Source organism: Pygocentrus nattereri, chromosome 9 (assembly GCF_015220715.1).
Source record: "Pygocentrus nattereri isolate fPygNat1 chromosome 9, fPygNat1.pri, whole genome shotgun sequence".
NCBI classification, from domain to species: Eukaryota; Metazoa; Chordata; class Actinopteri; order Characiformes; family Serrasalmidae; genus Pygocentrus; species Pygocentrus nattereri.
This window is the reverse complement of record NC_051219.1, coordinates 4,247,923-4,262,760: the sequence shown is the minus strand read 5'-3', so window position 1 is coordinate 4,262,760 and position 14,838 is coordinate 4,247,923. Positions and strand designations below refer to the sequence as shown.

Below are 14,838 nucleotides of genomic sequence, written 5' to 3'. Positions count from 1 at the left end.
GCCAATAGGAATGATGCAACTTTTACTTGAGGTTGCATTGAATAAGCTTTCATCAAGTAAAGCTTAGAAGTCTTAACACACTAAACTAAACTGCAAGAAGTTGATTTAACTCAAAGATACCAATTGAATGTCCAAGGTTGGACAAAGTTACATGAAAAGCATAAGAAGTCCAAATCATTTGAATGCTAACCCAACCCTGTTTGTACCCACCTGTAAAGTCAACTTAAATAAAAATGGTGCGCATAAAACGCTTGAATAAAGTTAAACTCAAAATATGCTAACAAATGATTTTACTCAGAATGACTGAGGTACTATCTCAACAATTCATTTTGAGTTGGTTTGAATTTGTCACGTCTGGACGATTTATGTAAACTAATTGATCTCAACACACTTTACCTACCCACTTTACCACTTTACCTAAGGATTATACAAGAAATAGAGTGGGTTAATAGATTTGCATTAGTTAGTGTAACAGATGAGTTAAGTAAGCCCAAAAAATGAAGGTAATGCAATTGTTACATTTTACAGTATGTCATATTTTAATTTCTTATGACATGAGCTAGTGTGGGCAACATGGCACACTGCAGTCATAACATAGCGCAAAAGGTGAAACATAAAACCCCTGTCAACACAAGAGCAGTAACATATGTTCCATTTTCAAAACCTTGCAGTGACTAGTACATAAACAATGATATCTACATACAGACAGTACCTTCAGTGAGAGCAGAGTTAACATCCTGAACTGTGCTGCTGCTGCAAGTTGAAGCTTCCTGAGCTTGATGGGATATAAATAGAACATTATTTGTAAAGCACATTATGTTGCTGTTAATCTAAATGGAATGAAAATGTCTAAAAATCAAAAGTTAATCAAATACAGACATAAACAAAATCTACCAAACATACAACCACACTTAATTTGACTCATGTCACCTGATTCCTAATGCTAATGGATAAAAGCATGTTTTAAAAGCATGTTTTAAAAGCATGTTTTAAATAGACAAAGTCTTGGTGCAGTGACTACAAAGGCATGACCACTATTTAACTATCTATGAGGAACAGTAGTAACTGCTGTGAAGACCACCTCATGGGTCTTGGAGCTGAATATACAAGATATGCATCAGACACAAAATGTAAGAGCTTTGAAAAGTCTCAGACTGTGACTTACCCCCATGTATGTTAGTTATAATAGTCAGTGAGCCTTGAATAGTATTTCGATCAATCACAGGAGCACAGACATTTCCTCCTGTCTGAGCTGTGATAAGATTTTCGATTGAAGTTGAATGAGCTGGACTGTAACTTTCCATCTTGTGACTAAAACATCTTTTCTTTGAATACCATTTGTGATGTTCTGTTTACAAAATGAGCACTGTAACAACCTTCAGTTCCACTTTAAACCAGTTCGTACATAATAAGGAGGAAGTGCTGGAGGGATTTTTCAAAGTTGCAGCATTTGGTTTTTTTATGATAACACATCATTTCCAGTGGAAGGGAGGAGCTCTAGTGCAAGCATGACAACATCTAGGTAATGTCAAGCCACATTAATTAAGAAGAAATTCCAGTTGCGTCTGTTTTTGGTACTGGCACAAAAATATAAGGAAATCGTTACAAAATGCATAAAATGGTTGAAATAATTATTTAAATAATATTTAATAAATTATTTTTGGTTACCCTTCTATATCCTCTGTAATGCCAGGGTGTAAGTATGTTTTTTTTTATCTGGAATATATTTGAAACTATATCTCACACACATATTTAAAAAGTGTATTCTAATGGTAAAATATCAAGAACATCAAAAATGAAGAAGAGTGTGAGAATTTATCAAGTTTACCAAGTATGCCATTCCCACCAAATGTGAAATCACTTCATGCAAGTGGTGTCATTGTGGGCTAAGTAAATTCCTTAAACAGCAGAAATGCAGAAATGAAAAGTAATATTGAAGACAAAAAGGTAAAAAATGTTAAATACTGATTTTAAAAAAATTATTCTTCAAAATTAAAATTATTCTTTAAAAAGAATCTACTAAATAGGGCTGAAGAAAGAGACTGGGTTTATCACTTGGGGAAACACACAGTAAATGTAATGAAACAAAAATGGTCAAAAAAAGTGGTTAAATGCATGAAATATTTTTTCCCATTCATATATCTGTTTTTATATAGTAAATTAAGCAAAACATAGAAATAAACCCCTTGAAAGCAGTAAAAAAATTACATATTTACATTTACATGAGAAAATGCACTGCGTACAAAGAATGAACCTGTTGACTTCCTCTTTCTGTTATATGTATTTCTGAGCCTATTAGTAAAACTGCTGTTAGTTTCAGAAAATGTTTTGAAAGTGTTTTGCAACACTGGGAATAACATTGTGGCAACATCTGCTGGTTATATCTGTCTGAAGTTAGACATATATTTTCATTTTTAAATTCAAGATAAGCCTTTAATATTCTGAGATAATCAGGAGTTTGTTTAGAATATGTTGGCTTTCACGTATAGGTAGCCTTTCTACCTGGTTATATAAGTCTGTTCCATTGAATTAATAAAGTGTACAGTTTTCTGCCAAAGCTTGGGTGCATCTGCTCAAATTACATGTTTTGATGAGTGGAAATAAGTTAACAAATCCTCTACAGAGAACAAACATCTTCACATTTTAAGATTTGAATGAAGAATTACTGTTTATTTGACACTGAATTTAACATATTGGACATGAAATGTCAACTCTCAGCAGGATGTTTCAGTAACTATGTGATGCTGAAAAAGTCATACTAAATGGACCAATCTACCCAATTAGTTAGAACTAAAATAAATGAATTATAAGGATTATGCTACTATGTACTTTAACCCAAAGCACAAATTGAGCTAATAAACTAAATGTATGCAAAATCATGCTTTAAAGCAGGGGTGCATAACTCCAGTTGTGGAGGGCCAGTGCCCAGCACAACTTGATGAATTACCTACTTAAACACACATTATTGCACTTTTAATTGCCAGCTTTAGTGGGTGTGTTTGAATAGGGAAACCTCCAACCTGTGCTTGAAACTGGAGTTGTGCAAATAGGAAAAAAATGCAGCTGAGCAACAAACTATCAAATGACATTTATACCACTAGAGTGTGCTTCTGGCTGCCAAAAAGGGCCTTCAGTGTCATAACCTGTGTTTTTCACAATCTAAAGCAAGTGAGAATGGCCTTTCTCAGACTAACTTACACCCCTGTGTATACACAATGTCTTATCAGTTCCTCATAATCATACTCCCATTATCCTTACCTCAGCTCAGAATAACAACTCTGAATTTCAAAGCAACATTAGCTCTTTCAAAATGCACTTTTTCCTGAAGAATTTTGGACCCCCCTTCATCAGTTGAAGAATCAGAAGAAGAACCAGGAGGCCAGCTTTGTGTCTGTCTTATTTAAGGACAGACAACACTAAAAATAAAAGGTCATGTTTGGAATAGCTAAAATCACTTGCAGTACTGCAAGTTTACCCCAGTCACACCAGTTACGATCGATATTAAGTGACCCTTATTAGTCCCACAATGGGTAAATTTCACCTCTACAATCTAAACCATCCATGCAGTGAAATACACTAGTGAAGACACACACTAGGGGGGCAGTGAGCGCACTTGCCCAGAGCAGTGAGCAGCCCTATCCACAGCACCTGGGGGAGCAGTTGGGGGTTAGGTGCTTTGCTCAAGGGCACTTCTGCCACGTACTGTCAGCTCAGGGGATCAATCAGCGGCCTTCTGTTTGCAAGGCTGGTTCCCTAACCTCCAGCCCACAACTGCCCCGTGATCGTTTATGCTTTAATTAACATAACAAGATCGTGTTATTACCATAGTCATTAAATGTGGAGCAGAAAATTTGAGAACTAAAGTGTTTAGCTTCTTAACTTCTTTGCTGATAATATTAGCTAGCCAGTTGTTGTAATGTATAGTCATAAGCTAACTTTAAGAAACAGTCAACTAAGTAACATTCACCTCTTAAAATCCCAGGATTATTACACACTAAGGCTTATTATTCAGTAGCTACAGGGCCTTCAGTGAAAACTGATTAAGATTTTCTTAGGTCGAAGAAGTGGTGGGCCCATAGCCATTCATGGGGTTAATGTACATTACTAAGATCACTGTTTGACTAATGTTTTATAATTCCACATACAATGTTTATAGCATTGACTATCCCCTGCGCACTCCACCTTCACTCTCCAACTGCAGGTCAAAACAAATTAAATTATGTTACAGCAAAAACTACATTTATCTTGTGACTTATTTCTGACATAGTCCTGCTCTTAGAGCAAAATCTTATGTCTCCAAAATGATAACTTTACAGGAGAAGAAAAACTTCTATTTACTATTAAGGTAAGTCATTGGAACCAGACTTTTTCCCAAGTAATTTTGGGATGTTTTAAATTTGGCTTGTTTATTTTGCTCCATTTATCATGAAATCTACACACAATGTCAAGGGACATTTTCAAATGATGTCAAAAGCTGAAAATGATAAAAATGGAGATAGAAGGTTTTGTTCCAACAGTAGTGATGTACTTTTTGTGTGGCGTTGGACTTAGTTGATTTAATCATGTATTGTGTTATGGCAGTTGCAGAGTGCCAAGAAGCCATTTAAGTGGCATCACCACAGCCATCATGAAGCACCAGCTGAGCTGGTTTGGCCACAAGCTTTGATGGGCTTTAGAAACAAAGCTACTTTTATTCTGCAGTAGTGTGTGTTGATATATTCTGTGTTGGTTCCCTATTTATACAGAGAGAAATATGAATGAGTACTTAATGCAGACCATCACACAACTTCACATTTACTGCATACACAAAATGAAAACATTACCAAGACAGAACAACGCAGTTCACAATCTACAATCCGCATTATTCACATTATGTAATTCATGCATATGAAGATCCATAAAAATACAATTAATTTATTTTGGTTTCTAGTTTAAGGAAATAAATAATGTAATGAAATACATTGATTGAATTGGAACTAGGTGGAAATGAAAGGTTAATTTGGAACTCCTGTTTACCAGCGATACAGTACTGTGGAGGAGCGGTCCTAGGATCAGAGCTTTAGGGGCACCCAATGAGGCCAGCCTACAACCCTAATGAGGCCCAGCCTTGAGCACTCCCTAAGAAGGGGCTAGACACACCAGGTACAGCAAAATATTCTCAGGTGCCTAGTGGTTCTATGAGCATCCATAAAAATACATTTCAGTTCCAGAGACAAGTTTATGGAACAGATGTTGTCTCCTAATAATCCTGGTAGCCAATCGCAGTAAATGTGGGGCCAGCAGTCTTAAATTTGTGCATAGTCTTCAAAGGTGTGAGATTGATTTTATTGCCAATCAGTTACAACCTACACAAAATACTAAGATCGTACAAATACAAACAAAACACAGAATTTGCATAGTTGGAATGATCCATATTGTCAATTCCCTCTGGGAATGTGTGCAGTGATTTCACTTTAAAATCTGCCAAAGTCTTCTTGAGCAGCACACATTCAGGCAGCTTCTGCTGGAAGCCACTGCACTTGTCCTGTCCAGTAAGATGACATCAAAAATCAATTTCTGGGAGAAAAAAGAAAAAAACCCAAAACAAAACAGAATATTTAGACATAGACATATAGTCACAAGAGAAAGGTCAATATTTAAATATACAGTAACACAAGACCTCTGGCTTATAAACTACATTACTTGGGAAATATGTTTCAGAGCAGTGGCATCAATGGAACGCTGTCTTTGGCTCAAGAGTCCTTATGTCAATGCAATGTGATTTTTGCTTAAAACATATCATGTGTTATTGTGAAAATGCACATTCGCTGTTCGTAAACATCCCTAGTATTGCTTTAGAAATGGGTTAATGTGTTATTCAGTGCTCATGCATGAATTTTGAAGTCTGTATGTTGGTAACCTTAAAATAGTGCAACCAGATATTATGCAAAATAAAATTAAACACACACACACACACACAAACCAAACAACAACAACAATAAAAGGCTTCTTAAAGATCTCAGGAGCAAAGAAGTAGGTATGTGTAACATCTTGTCTTGCCTTGTCTTTGTTTTTGCCTCTGTCTGCCTTTCTTTACCTTTCCTTGTCTGTCTTGCCAGGTGTTTTTTATTATTGTTTTGGTCTCTGTCTCCTCATTTGTCCTGCCTCCTTGCCATCTGTCGCACCTGTGCAAAATCTGTAGCCCATTTCATTATCCCCAAATGTTTTTGGATTGTTCCATGTGCATTTATACTCGTGGTTGTTTGTCTTGTGCCCAGGATTTTGTTCCTCAGGCCCTGTTTCATGGTTCCTTCACTGTAGTTTTGTTGTATTTTAGACTTTTGCTTTCTTTCTGTTTAAGGACTTTGTTCTATGGTATTCTTTCTTTGTTCTGTTATCTTTGTGGATCTTTAGTTTGTCATAGATTTCAGTAAATCTAGGGACTTGCACTTGCATCCATAAGCAAAATATTGAGTACAAAAATGTCCAAATACAAGTTTATTTTTTTCAAAAAGATTACTATTCATTTAAAAAAACATATAACTCCTGTTACTAGTTGCTTTATTTCCTGATTTTTCTTGTTTTTTGCTTCTGGAATTGCTTCTTTTACTTCTGACATTTGGTGGACTTTTGAAGTCACATTTGCATTTATGGCATTTGGCAGATACTCTTATAGAGCAACTTACAATTTGATCATTTTTACACAGGTAGGCAAAGGTAGTGTTAGGAGTCTTGCTCTAGGATTCTTGTTCGTAAAGTGTAGGGTGCTTGCCCAGGCAGGGGATTGCACCCCAGTCCACAGGGAAGAAGGCAGAGGTGTTACCCACTGCACTGTACCAATCACCACCATGTTCACCTGCACGTTCTATTGGTCAACTGATTTGTAGTGACAGGTCTTCTGACACATAAATACTCAGCATGAACTGCCGACAGCATGGTGGATCATGTCATACTGACTGCTGCCTTGGGTGCAGCACTGCACTGGCATTTCTTATGTTAAGATCAATGTGTTTTCCCCTTTAACATCTTAATATAACATGTTTATGGGTTCTGTGACAAGCTGCACAGTATGATATAACTGTTATTTTGGGTATTAACTAACAAACATAGTTGTTTGTTAATGAACTTTTTAAGTTTTCAGATGCTAGTGCTAGCTAGCCTAGCAGTGTCCACTAGGGCTGACTAGGTAAGCCATACTCATAATGAAACTACCTGCTTAAATACACACACACACACACACACACACACACACACACACACACACACATAAACATCTAAGTCGCCTATCCCCCGCCAGGTTGCGGGGGGAGCTGGAGCCTATCCCAGCAGTCATTGGGTGGAAGGCAGGGTACACCCTGGACAGGTCACCAGTCTATCACAGGGCAGATAGATAGACACATACATTCCTGCTTAAATACCTAAAGTTAATTTGCTGTATTACTGTAAGGCAATGATTTGAAGCAGCACATTCTGTCAACTGGCTTGCTGAAATAGAAAGCCTGTTTCAGTGATTGACATGGAGGGATTCTTTGTGTAAATGCAAAAAAAAATCTATCATATATCGTAATATATCATAATCCCCATGTCTTTTCATAGCCAATCATGACATACCAATTATTCCTCGCATCCTCCCATGTTAAAAAGTGCCAAATGTCAGAAGCAAAAGAAAGACTCCAGATGCAATAGTGCAGAAACTGGTAAAAGAAGTAATATGTTTATATCAGAATGATAGAAAATGAGTGGTCTTTTTGAAAAATTAATTTAGATTTAAATGCTATTATTTGTATTTGTAATGTATGTTGGACATTTTGATACTTATTATTTTGCTTGTGGATTTATTTGAAATGAAATGAAAATGAAAATGATTTACACTCTTTCTTGGCTTCAGTTTGAACTCTCACACAAACCTTTTATTTTTCACTGAGCATGCTGATTAGTTGATTAGCACATCAATTTGTGTGTGTGTGTGTGTGTGTGTGTGTGTGTGTGTGCATGTATATGTGCATATGTGTGTGTATCAGAGAAGTAGTCAGAATTATATTTTGAGGGGACCTGATGATGGGTGTGGGGGGCAGCTAGGAAACATTATCTCTCACAGGCACCACTATAGTAAGCATGATGACCACCAATTAGTCAAGTTCATAGCTAAATTGTTAGGACATGACCCATTCCATTACTATAAACAGGGGGTGAAACATTTTTGAACATTAAACAATACACATGATTGCTTACCTCATATTTACCTTAATGTTAGCTTATAAGAACTGACAGCATACTACAGTGAGTAAAGATGGTTTAACTACAGTCCTATCTTTTATACCAGTAGCAGTGTGCATTAAGAGTAAATAGTTAAAAACTGGTTTCACTTGATGCTAAATGTTAAAATAGTGTTCATGTGCCCCAAATCAATAATTTAGAAAATTGATTTACTCAATGTGTGTAACAAGACAGTAACTCAGCAACTCACTTTAATTTCTCCAGTTTACAATGTGGATCATCTAGTAGATCAGAGAGCTCCTTCACTCCTGATTCTCCTAGTACATTCCTTTCCAGATTCAGCTCTCTCATATATGAGGGGTTTAATTTCAAAGCTGAAGCCAGAGCAGCACAGCCTTCATCTGTGATACTGCACCTTTCCAACCTACAGAATAAGAAGAGAAAAACCCAGGGCTTCATTAATTTTTAATGTAAGGCTCTGATCAGTCTATCTAAAATTTCTTAATTCCTTCACTTTTCCTACAGTTGATTTGTAACCATGTAACCTTCTAATATATATGTTTTTGAACATGATTCTATATCATTGAAACAGCTGATTCCACATTTCTGAAGTTATTCAAAACACACTCACTTGGCTATATATAGTATGTTTGTGTAGCTGTGTGAGAGAGAGTGTGATTATCTTACTCTAGCTTCTCCAGTTTACAATGTGGATTCTCCAGTCCAGCACAAAGCAGCTTCACTCCTGAATCCTGCAGTGCATTCTTACTCAGGTCCAGCTCTCTGATGCCTAAGTTTGAACTGAGAACTGAGGCCAGAACAGCACAGCTTTCTGCTGTCAGACTACACTTGCACAGCCTAGGACAGAAATGATTTTTGAACATACACCCACAATCACAAATACAGAACACATTCTATGACCATACCTCAGTGACATCAGTTTACAGCATGGATTCTCCAGTCCAGAAGAAAGCAGCTTCACTCCTGAATCCTGTAGTACATTGCTACTCAGGTCCAAACCTCTCAGGCATGTGAAGTTTGAGCTGAGAGCTGAGGCTAGAACTGCACAGCTTTTCTCAGTGAGTTTAGAATTGCACAGGCTGGGAAGTATATACCGATATCAGAATAGCACCTCCAACACACAAATAAACCCTTACAAAGTTATAACTATAAAATAAACTACTGTGACAAATGATCACTGACACATTAAATTACACATTAAATACTTGAGAACAGCCAGAATGCCATGAAAATGTCTTTTCCCATTCTTCATTTTCTCCATTATTGCATATTTGTCACTATGAAAATGTTTAGATGCTCAAATAAATTGTATGGTATTCAATGAACATAGTTATATGCTAGAACACATACAAACACATAGTGATAGGTGTTTTAGCATAGCCCTGTAATGGACTGGCGACCTGTCCAGGGTGCATCATACCTTCCAACAGATGACAGCTGGGATAGGTTCCAGCACCCCCCCACAATGCAGAAGGATAAGCAGCTTAGATATGTGTGTGCATAAACTCATTGAATTTGTCTAGCATCATAAACCTATTACATTTTAGTTTTAGCTCATGATCAGATGCACAACCATTCTCATAAGGAATTCTTGGATACGGAACAGAATTTATGATTCCTTCAGTACAATCAAGATATCCAAGTTCTGATGCAGCAAAACATCAGGTTTCTGATTGTAAACTTTAATTTTAGTGAGTCTGTATTCAGCATGGTTGAAGCTCATTTTCCGTTAAATTTGGGCTCATCTGTTGCTTGAGTAATTAAGGGAGACACTACCTTTTTACATAGGTGACTTGTAATGCAATAATAATTTTAATGTTATGTTTTGTGTTTCATATTGTTCTCTTTAATATCAAATTCCTAAAAGTGTTCACTATGACAAATATTCATTTATGGAGAAAACCAAACGCTAGATAAAACTATAAATACATTCTCCAAAAAAAAACTTCCAGAAAAACATGTCCTGTTATTACAAGTATGGGATATCTGAGTGTGTGTGTGTTTGTGTGTATGTGTGTGAGAGAGAGTGTAAAGAGACTGTAAGTCTTACTCACATCAGTTGCTCCAGTTTACAGTGTTGATCCTCCAGCAAAACAGAAAGCAGCTTCACTCCTAAGTCTGTTATATTATTGTTGCCCAGATTTAGCTCTCTTACATGTGAGGGGTTTAGTTTCAGCGCTAAAACTAGATCAGCACAGCCGTTCTTTGTATAAAAACAGTATGACAGCCTGTGGAAATGTGCAGATACAGATTAAAGTCAAAATATCAACTTTATTACATTTGCAACCTTTTGCTAAGATAAATAACTGCATATATATATATATATATATATATATATATAGTCTTCCATTAGCCACCTAGTTTTCTGAAATAAACTTTCAAAATATCAATTTAACATGACAAATAAGAGCTGTGCTGTTTAAAACATCGAAAGCTTTTATAAATATTACTAGCATGGGTAATAAAAATAAATCTGCTTCATGTTAGCTGGCTGATAAAGTGTGGGTGTGTGTGTGTGGGTGTGTGTGTGTGTAAACTGCTTCATTAGTGAGAAAAGGTTAATTTTACCACAGTTCTTCCAGTTTACAGTTTTGATGCTCCAGTGCAGCAGAAAGCAGTTTAATTCCTGAATCTTCCAGGTAATTAGCACTCAAGTTAAGTTTTCTCAGACTTGAAGATTTTGATACAAGAACTGCAGCCAGAACTGCGCAGCTTTCCTCTGTAAGACTACAGTTACACAGCCTTGGAGAGAAATTATATTTTAGAACCTTATTATGTATGGGGGTAATTCATAGCCATAATAAGAAAGTAATGAATCACAAACACAAAACACATAAGTATGTTGGCAAGTAATCTCACCTCAGTGTCTCTAGTTTACATTGTGGATTCACCAGTGCAGCAGAGAGCAGCTTCACTCCTGAATCCTCAAGTTCATTGAAATCCAGATCCAGTGATCTCAAACTTGAGAATTTTGAGCTGAGAGCAGATGCCAGAACTGCACAGCTTTTCTGGGTGAGATTACACTCACACAGACTGGAAGAGTAATAATATATAAGAACATCTCATCTCTTTCCATACTATCGCTCTCTAGATAGATTGCATTCATATTTATGTTTTGGATGGCACAAAGAGCTTCAAAAGCACCACAGAAAATATCATTGTTGTTAGATTCAGAGATTTCTTTCTCATTGATGTTAATAAATGTGCATAACTGAGTGAAACTAAATGTGCTGTTTTTATAAAATACAGTGATTTATAAATTCACTTATAATGTTTATTTGAACAAAGCAAACCTGCTGTATAAAATACATCTTTCCCTGTAGCTCATAATTTATATTATAATTTATAATTTAATTTGTAATATATATTTGTCTATTCTTATATGTCATTCTTAACCTTCCGTCAGTTTTTTTGTTTATTATTATTACCTTCGGTCTTCCTTGCCTTGGACATTTGCTTATATTCTGTATTTTGGTAGATTTTGTGTGCGTGTTTGTGAGCAGAGTGTGATTTTGTCCAGGCTTATGGTCAAATGACTTGAGTTATTGAACTTAAATGGGTGACAATTTACATTAATGGTTCCAAAATAATTAATAATTATATGTTAATAAATAATTAAATACATACTGTTTATATATTAGTTTAGTATTCAATTAGCATTCGTTATTAATTAGCTACTTGGTAATTAGTTATTTACTACACTTTAATTGATAGCTTTGTTGATTTTTAGTTCTAAGTTTAATTAGTGTAGAAATGCATTGCTTTCTAATGTGTTTTATGTCATTGTGTTCAGTACTGTGTGTGCCTGTACTGTGACTGTATTTAGAACATTCTTTTCCACCTATTCTTGTTAATCCTTACATGGACATGCCTGTAACACCTGTCACTTGTCATGTATAGGCTGGGCCTAATCTTGGCATCAGTCCAGCTGTAAAACTGCATGAGCACATTATCTTACAGGCTGGCTAGGTATCTGGTACCTGTGCGCAAGAAATGAACTTCCCTTCTCCAGACATCAGGCTGGTTCCCCTGGTACAGGAAGTGTTCTTGATTTGTGTTTAGTTTATTGTGTAGGATCATTTAATTGAAATGTTAATTGTTAATGTGTGCATATTTTCCACTTTACTCATAGACACACAAAGACAAGGTATTATAAGTCTTAATCATGTTTGTGGTCTAATTTGTATTAAAAAGGATCACTTTACTGGAAGGGTTATATAAAGTCATACAATAATTAATAGTAGCAAAATAAAACATCACAGAAATGTTCAATATGTGCAAATTCCATACTGTTGCTAATGAAAGAAAATCTTTACGCGACCAGCTTTCTTTTTAGCTTAGCCAGCTTGTTTATGGAAGATTTTACTGTGATTTACAGTGAGTAAAGGCTGTTGGCCATTTTTAATCATTATTTCATAAAAGAATTACAACCCCAATTCCAGTGAAGTTGGGACATTGTGTAAAACATAAATCAAAGCAGAATACGATGATTTGCAAATCCTTTTCAACCTATATTCGATTGAATACACTACAAAGACAAGATATTTAATGTTCAAATGGATAAACTTTATTGTTTTTTGCAAATATTCACTCATTTTGAATTTGATGCCTGCAACACGTTCCAAAGAATTTGGGACAGGGTCAACAAAAGACTGGGAAAGTTGAGGAATGCTCAAAAAACAACTGTTTGGAATGTTCCATAGATGAACAGGTTATGCCTGGTTCACACTACATGACTTTTTCAGTCGTCAGGTTTTTGTGCCGTTCACACTACATGACTGGTTGTGCTGTAATCGCGAGTCTTTCAGTTGTTGTGGTGATGTAAATTAAAAACACTTCTCTAAATCCCTAAACTAAAATATCTCATATAATACAGAATAAAAGCATATGTAAACTTCAACATGGCCTAGCATATTGGAGCAAGAGACATTTGTTAGGAAGTGAATGAACTCATGCACTTCTCAGTGCCAAGTAAGTAACACTTGTTAGGGAGAGATTGAACTTTTCAAGGCCAAAGTGGCCAGAGTGGAAAAGTACTGACAGTTTTATCAAACAACGTTTTTTAAAAAAATAACTTAGAGCGGGTTTGGAGATAATGGTTCTACTATTGAATATGATAAGTCAGCAATTTAGGTATAAAAGTAATTAATTTGGATATAATGGTTGTTTTGTGAAATCAGGAGATGACAAAAAAGAGGTGGGGCGATGTCACCCCACCTTCACCGAGGGTATAAAACGTGTACAAATTCTGTATATTTGGGTGTGTCATCCAACGGCCTTTGGAAAACATTCTCCATGCTCAAGAAATAAAGGACCTGCACTTCTGAATTCTGAAGAGTCTTCTCGTATTTCTTAGTTCGCCGACTCATCTGAATCGCCAACTCATCTGGCTCCTGTCCAAAAACACGAGAACACACAAAAACTAAACTCTCGTGAGAACTAGCAATACCACGTAGAATACCATGTGTTGTGGTACAGGCCACTAGACACATCAAAAAGGCACTGGTGCTCTTGTCAAAGCTCTATCAACTGTTCCTCCATTTATTGTGTCCAAGAAGAGCGATTATTCTGTTTGTGTACTCCTCAACTGTCGCGCAGAGAGATCTTCAACAGTGACGTGGTTCTCTCTTTACGCGTTCCCATTGGCTGTAGCTAGATGCTGCTGTTGACTCACAGTCGCTGACTGGGCTAGATATTAAACATGCTAGATATTTGCCAGGCGTCTGCGATTAGTCGGAGACCATTCAGCGACGGCTTGGCGAGTGTCTTTCACACCGTTCACACTACACAACTGAGCAAGCGCCAAGTGATCACCGATTTGCCTCCGACCACAGGTTTCTGTCGGCGATCTACAAAAAACAGTTGTGTAGTGTGAACTAGGCATTAATTGGAAACAGGTCAGTATCATGATTGGTTATAAAGGGAGCATCCCTAAAAGGCTCAGTCGTTCACAAGTAAGGATGGGGCGAGGTTCACCACTTTTTGAACAACTGCGTGTCCAACAGTTTAAGAACAACATTTCTCAATGTGCAATTGCAAGAAATTTAGGGATTTCATACAGTCCATAATATCATCAAAAGATTCAGAGAATCTGGAGAAATCTCTGCAAGTAAGCAGCAAGGCAGAAAACCAACATTGAATGCCCGTGACCTTCGACCCCTCAGGCAGCACTGCATTAAAAACCGACATCATTCTGTAACGCATATTCCCACATGGGCTCAGGAACACTTCAGAAAACCACTGTCAGTGAACTCAGTTCGTCGCTCCGTCTACAAGTGCAAGTTAAATCTCTGCTATGCAAAGCGAAAGCCACATATCAACAGCACCCAGAAACGCCGCCGGCTTCTCTGGGCCGAGCTCATCTGAGATGGACTGACGCAAAGTGGAAAAGTGTCCTGTGGTCTGACGAGTCCACATTTCAAACTGTTTTTTGGAAATGATGGACGTCATGTCCTCCAGGCCAAAGAGGAAAAGGACTGTCTGGATTTTTATCAGCGCAAAGTTCAAAAGCCAGCATCTCTGATGGTATGGGGGTGTGTTAGTGCCCATGGCAGGGGTAACTTGCACATCTGTGAAGGCACCATTAATGCTGAAAGGTACATACAGGTTTTGGAGCAACAT

General features: G+C 36.8%; 1 protein-coding gene across 1 annotated transcript in view; it reads right to left on the bottom strand.

Moving 5' to 3' along the window:
* Positions 1-14,838, bottom strand: part of LOC108443466 — a 48,434-nt gene that overhangs the window by 19,827 nt on the left and 13,769 nt on the right. Inside the window, exons 12-20 of the mRNA XM_037541230.1 lie at positions 11,077-11,250; positions 10,786-10,959; positions 10,272-10,445; positions 9,123-9,296; positions 8,884-9,054; positions 8,447-8,620; positions 3,195-3,202; positions 1,166-1,348; positions 713-775 (exon numbers count right to left, since the gene is read on the bottom strand). Of these exons, the coding sequence (XP_037397127.1) occupies positions 713-775; positions 1,166-1,348; positions 3,195-3,202; positions 8,447-8,620; positions 8,884-9,054; positions 9,123-9,296; positions 10,272-10,445; positions 10,786-10,959; positions 11,077-11,250 (1,295 nt within the window). The remainder of the gene's footprint in view (positions 1-712; positions 776-1,165; positions 1,349-3,194; positions 3,203-8,446; positions 8,621-8,883; positions 9,055-9,122; positions 9,297-10,271; positions 10,446-10,785; positions 10,960-11,076; positions 11,251-14,838) is intronic.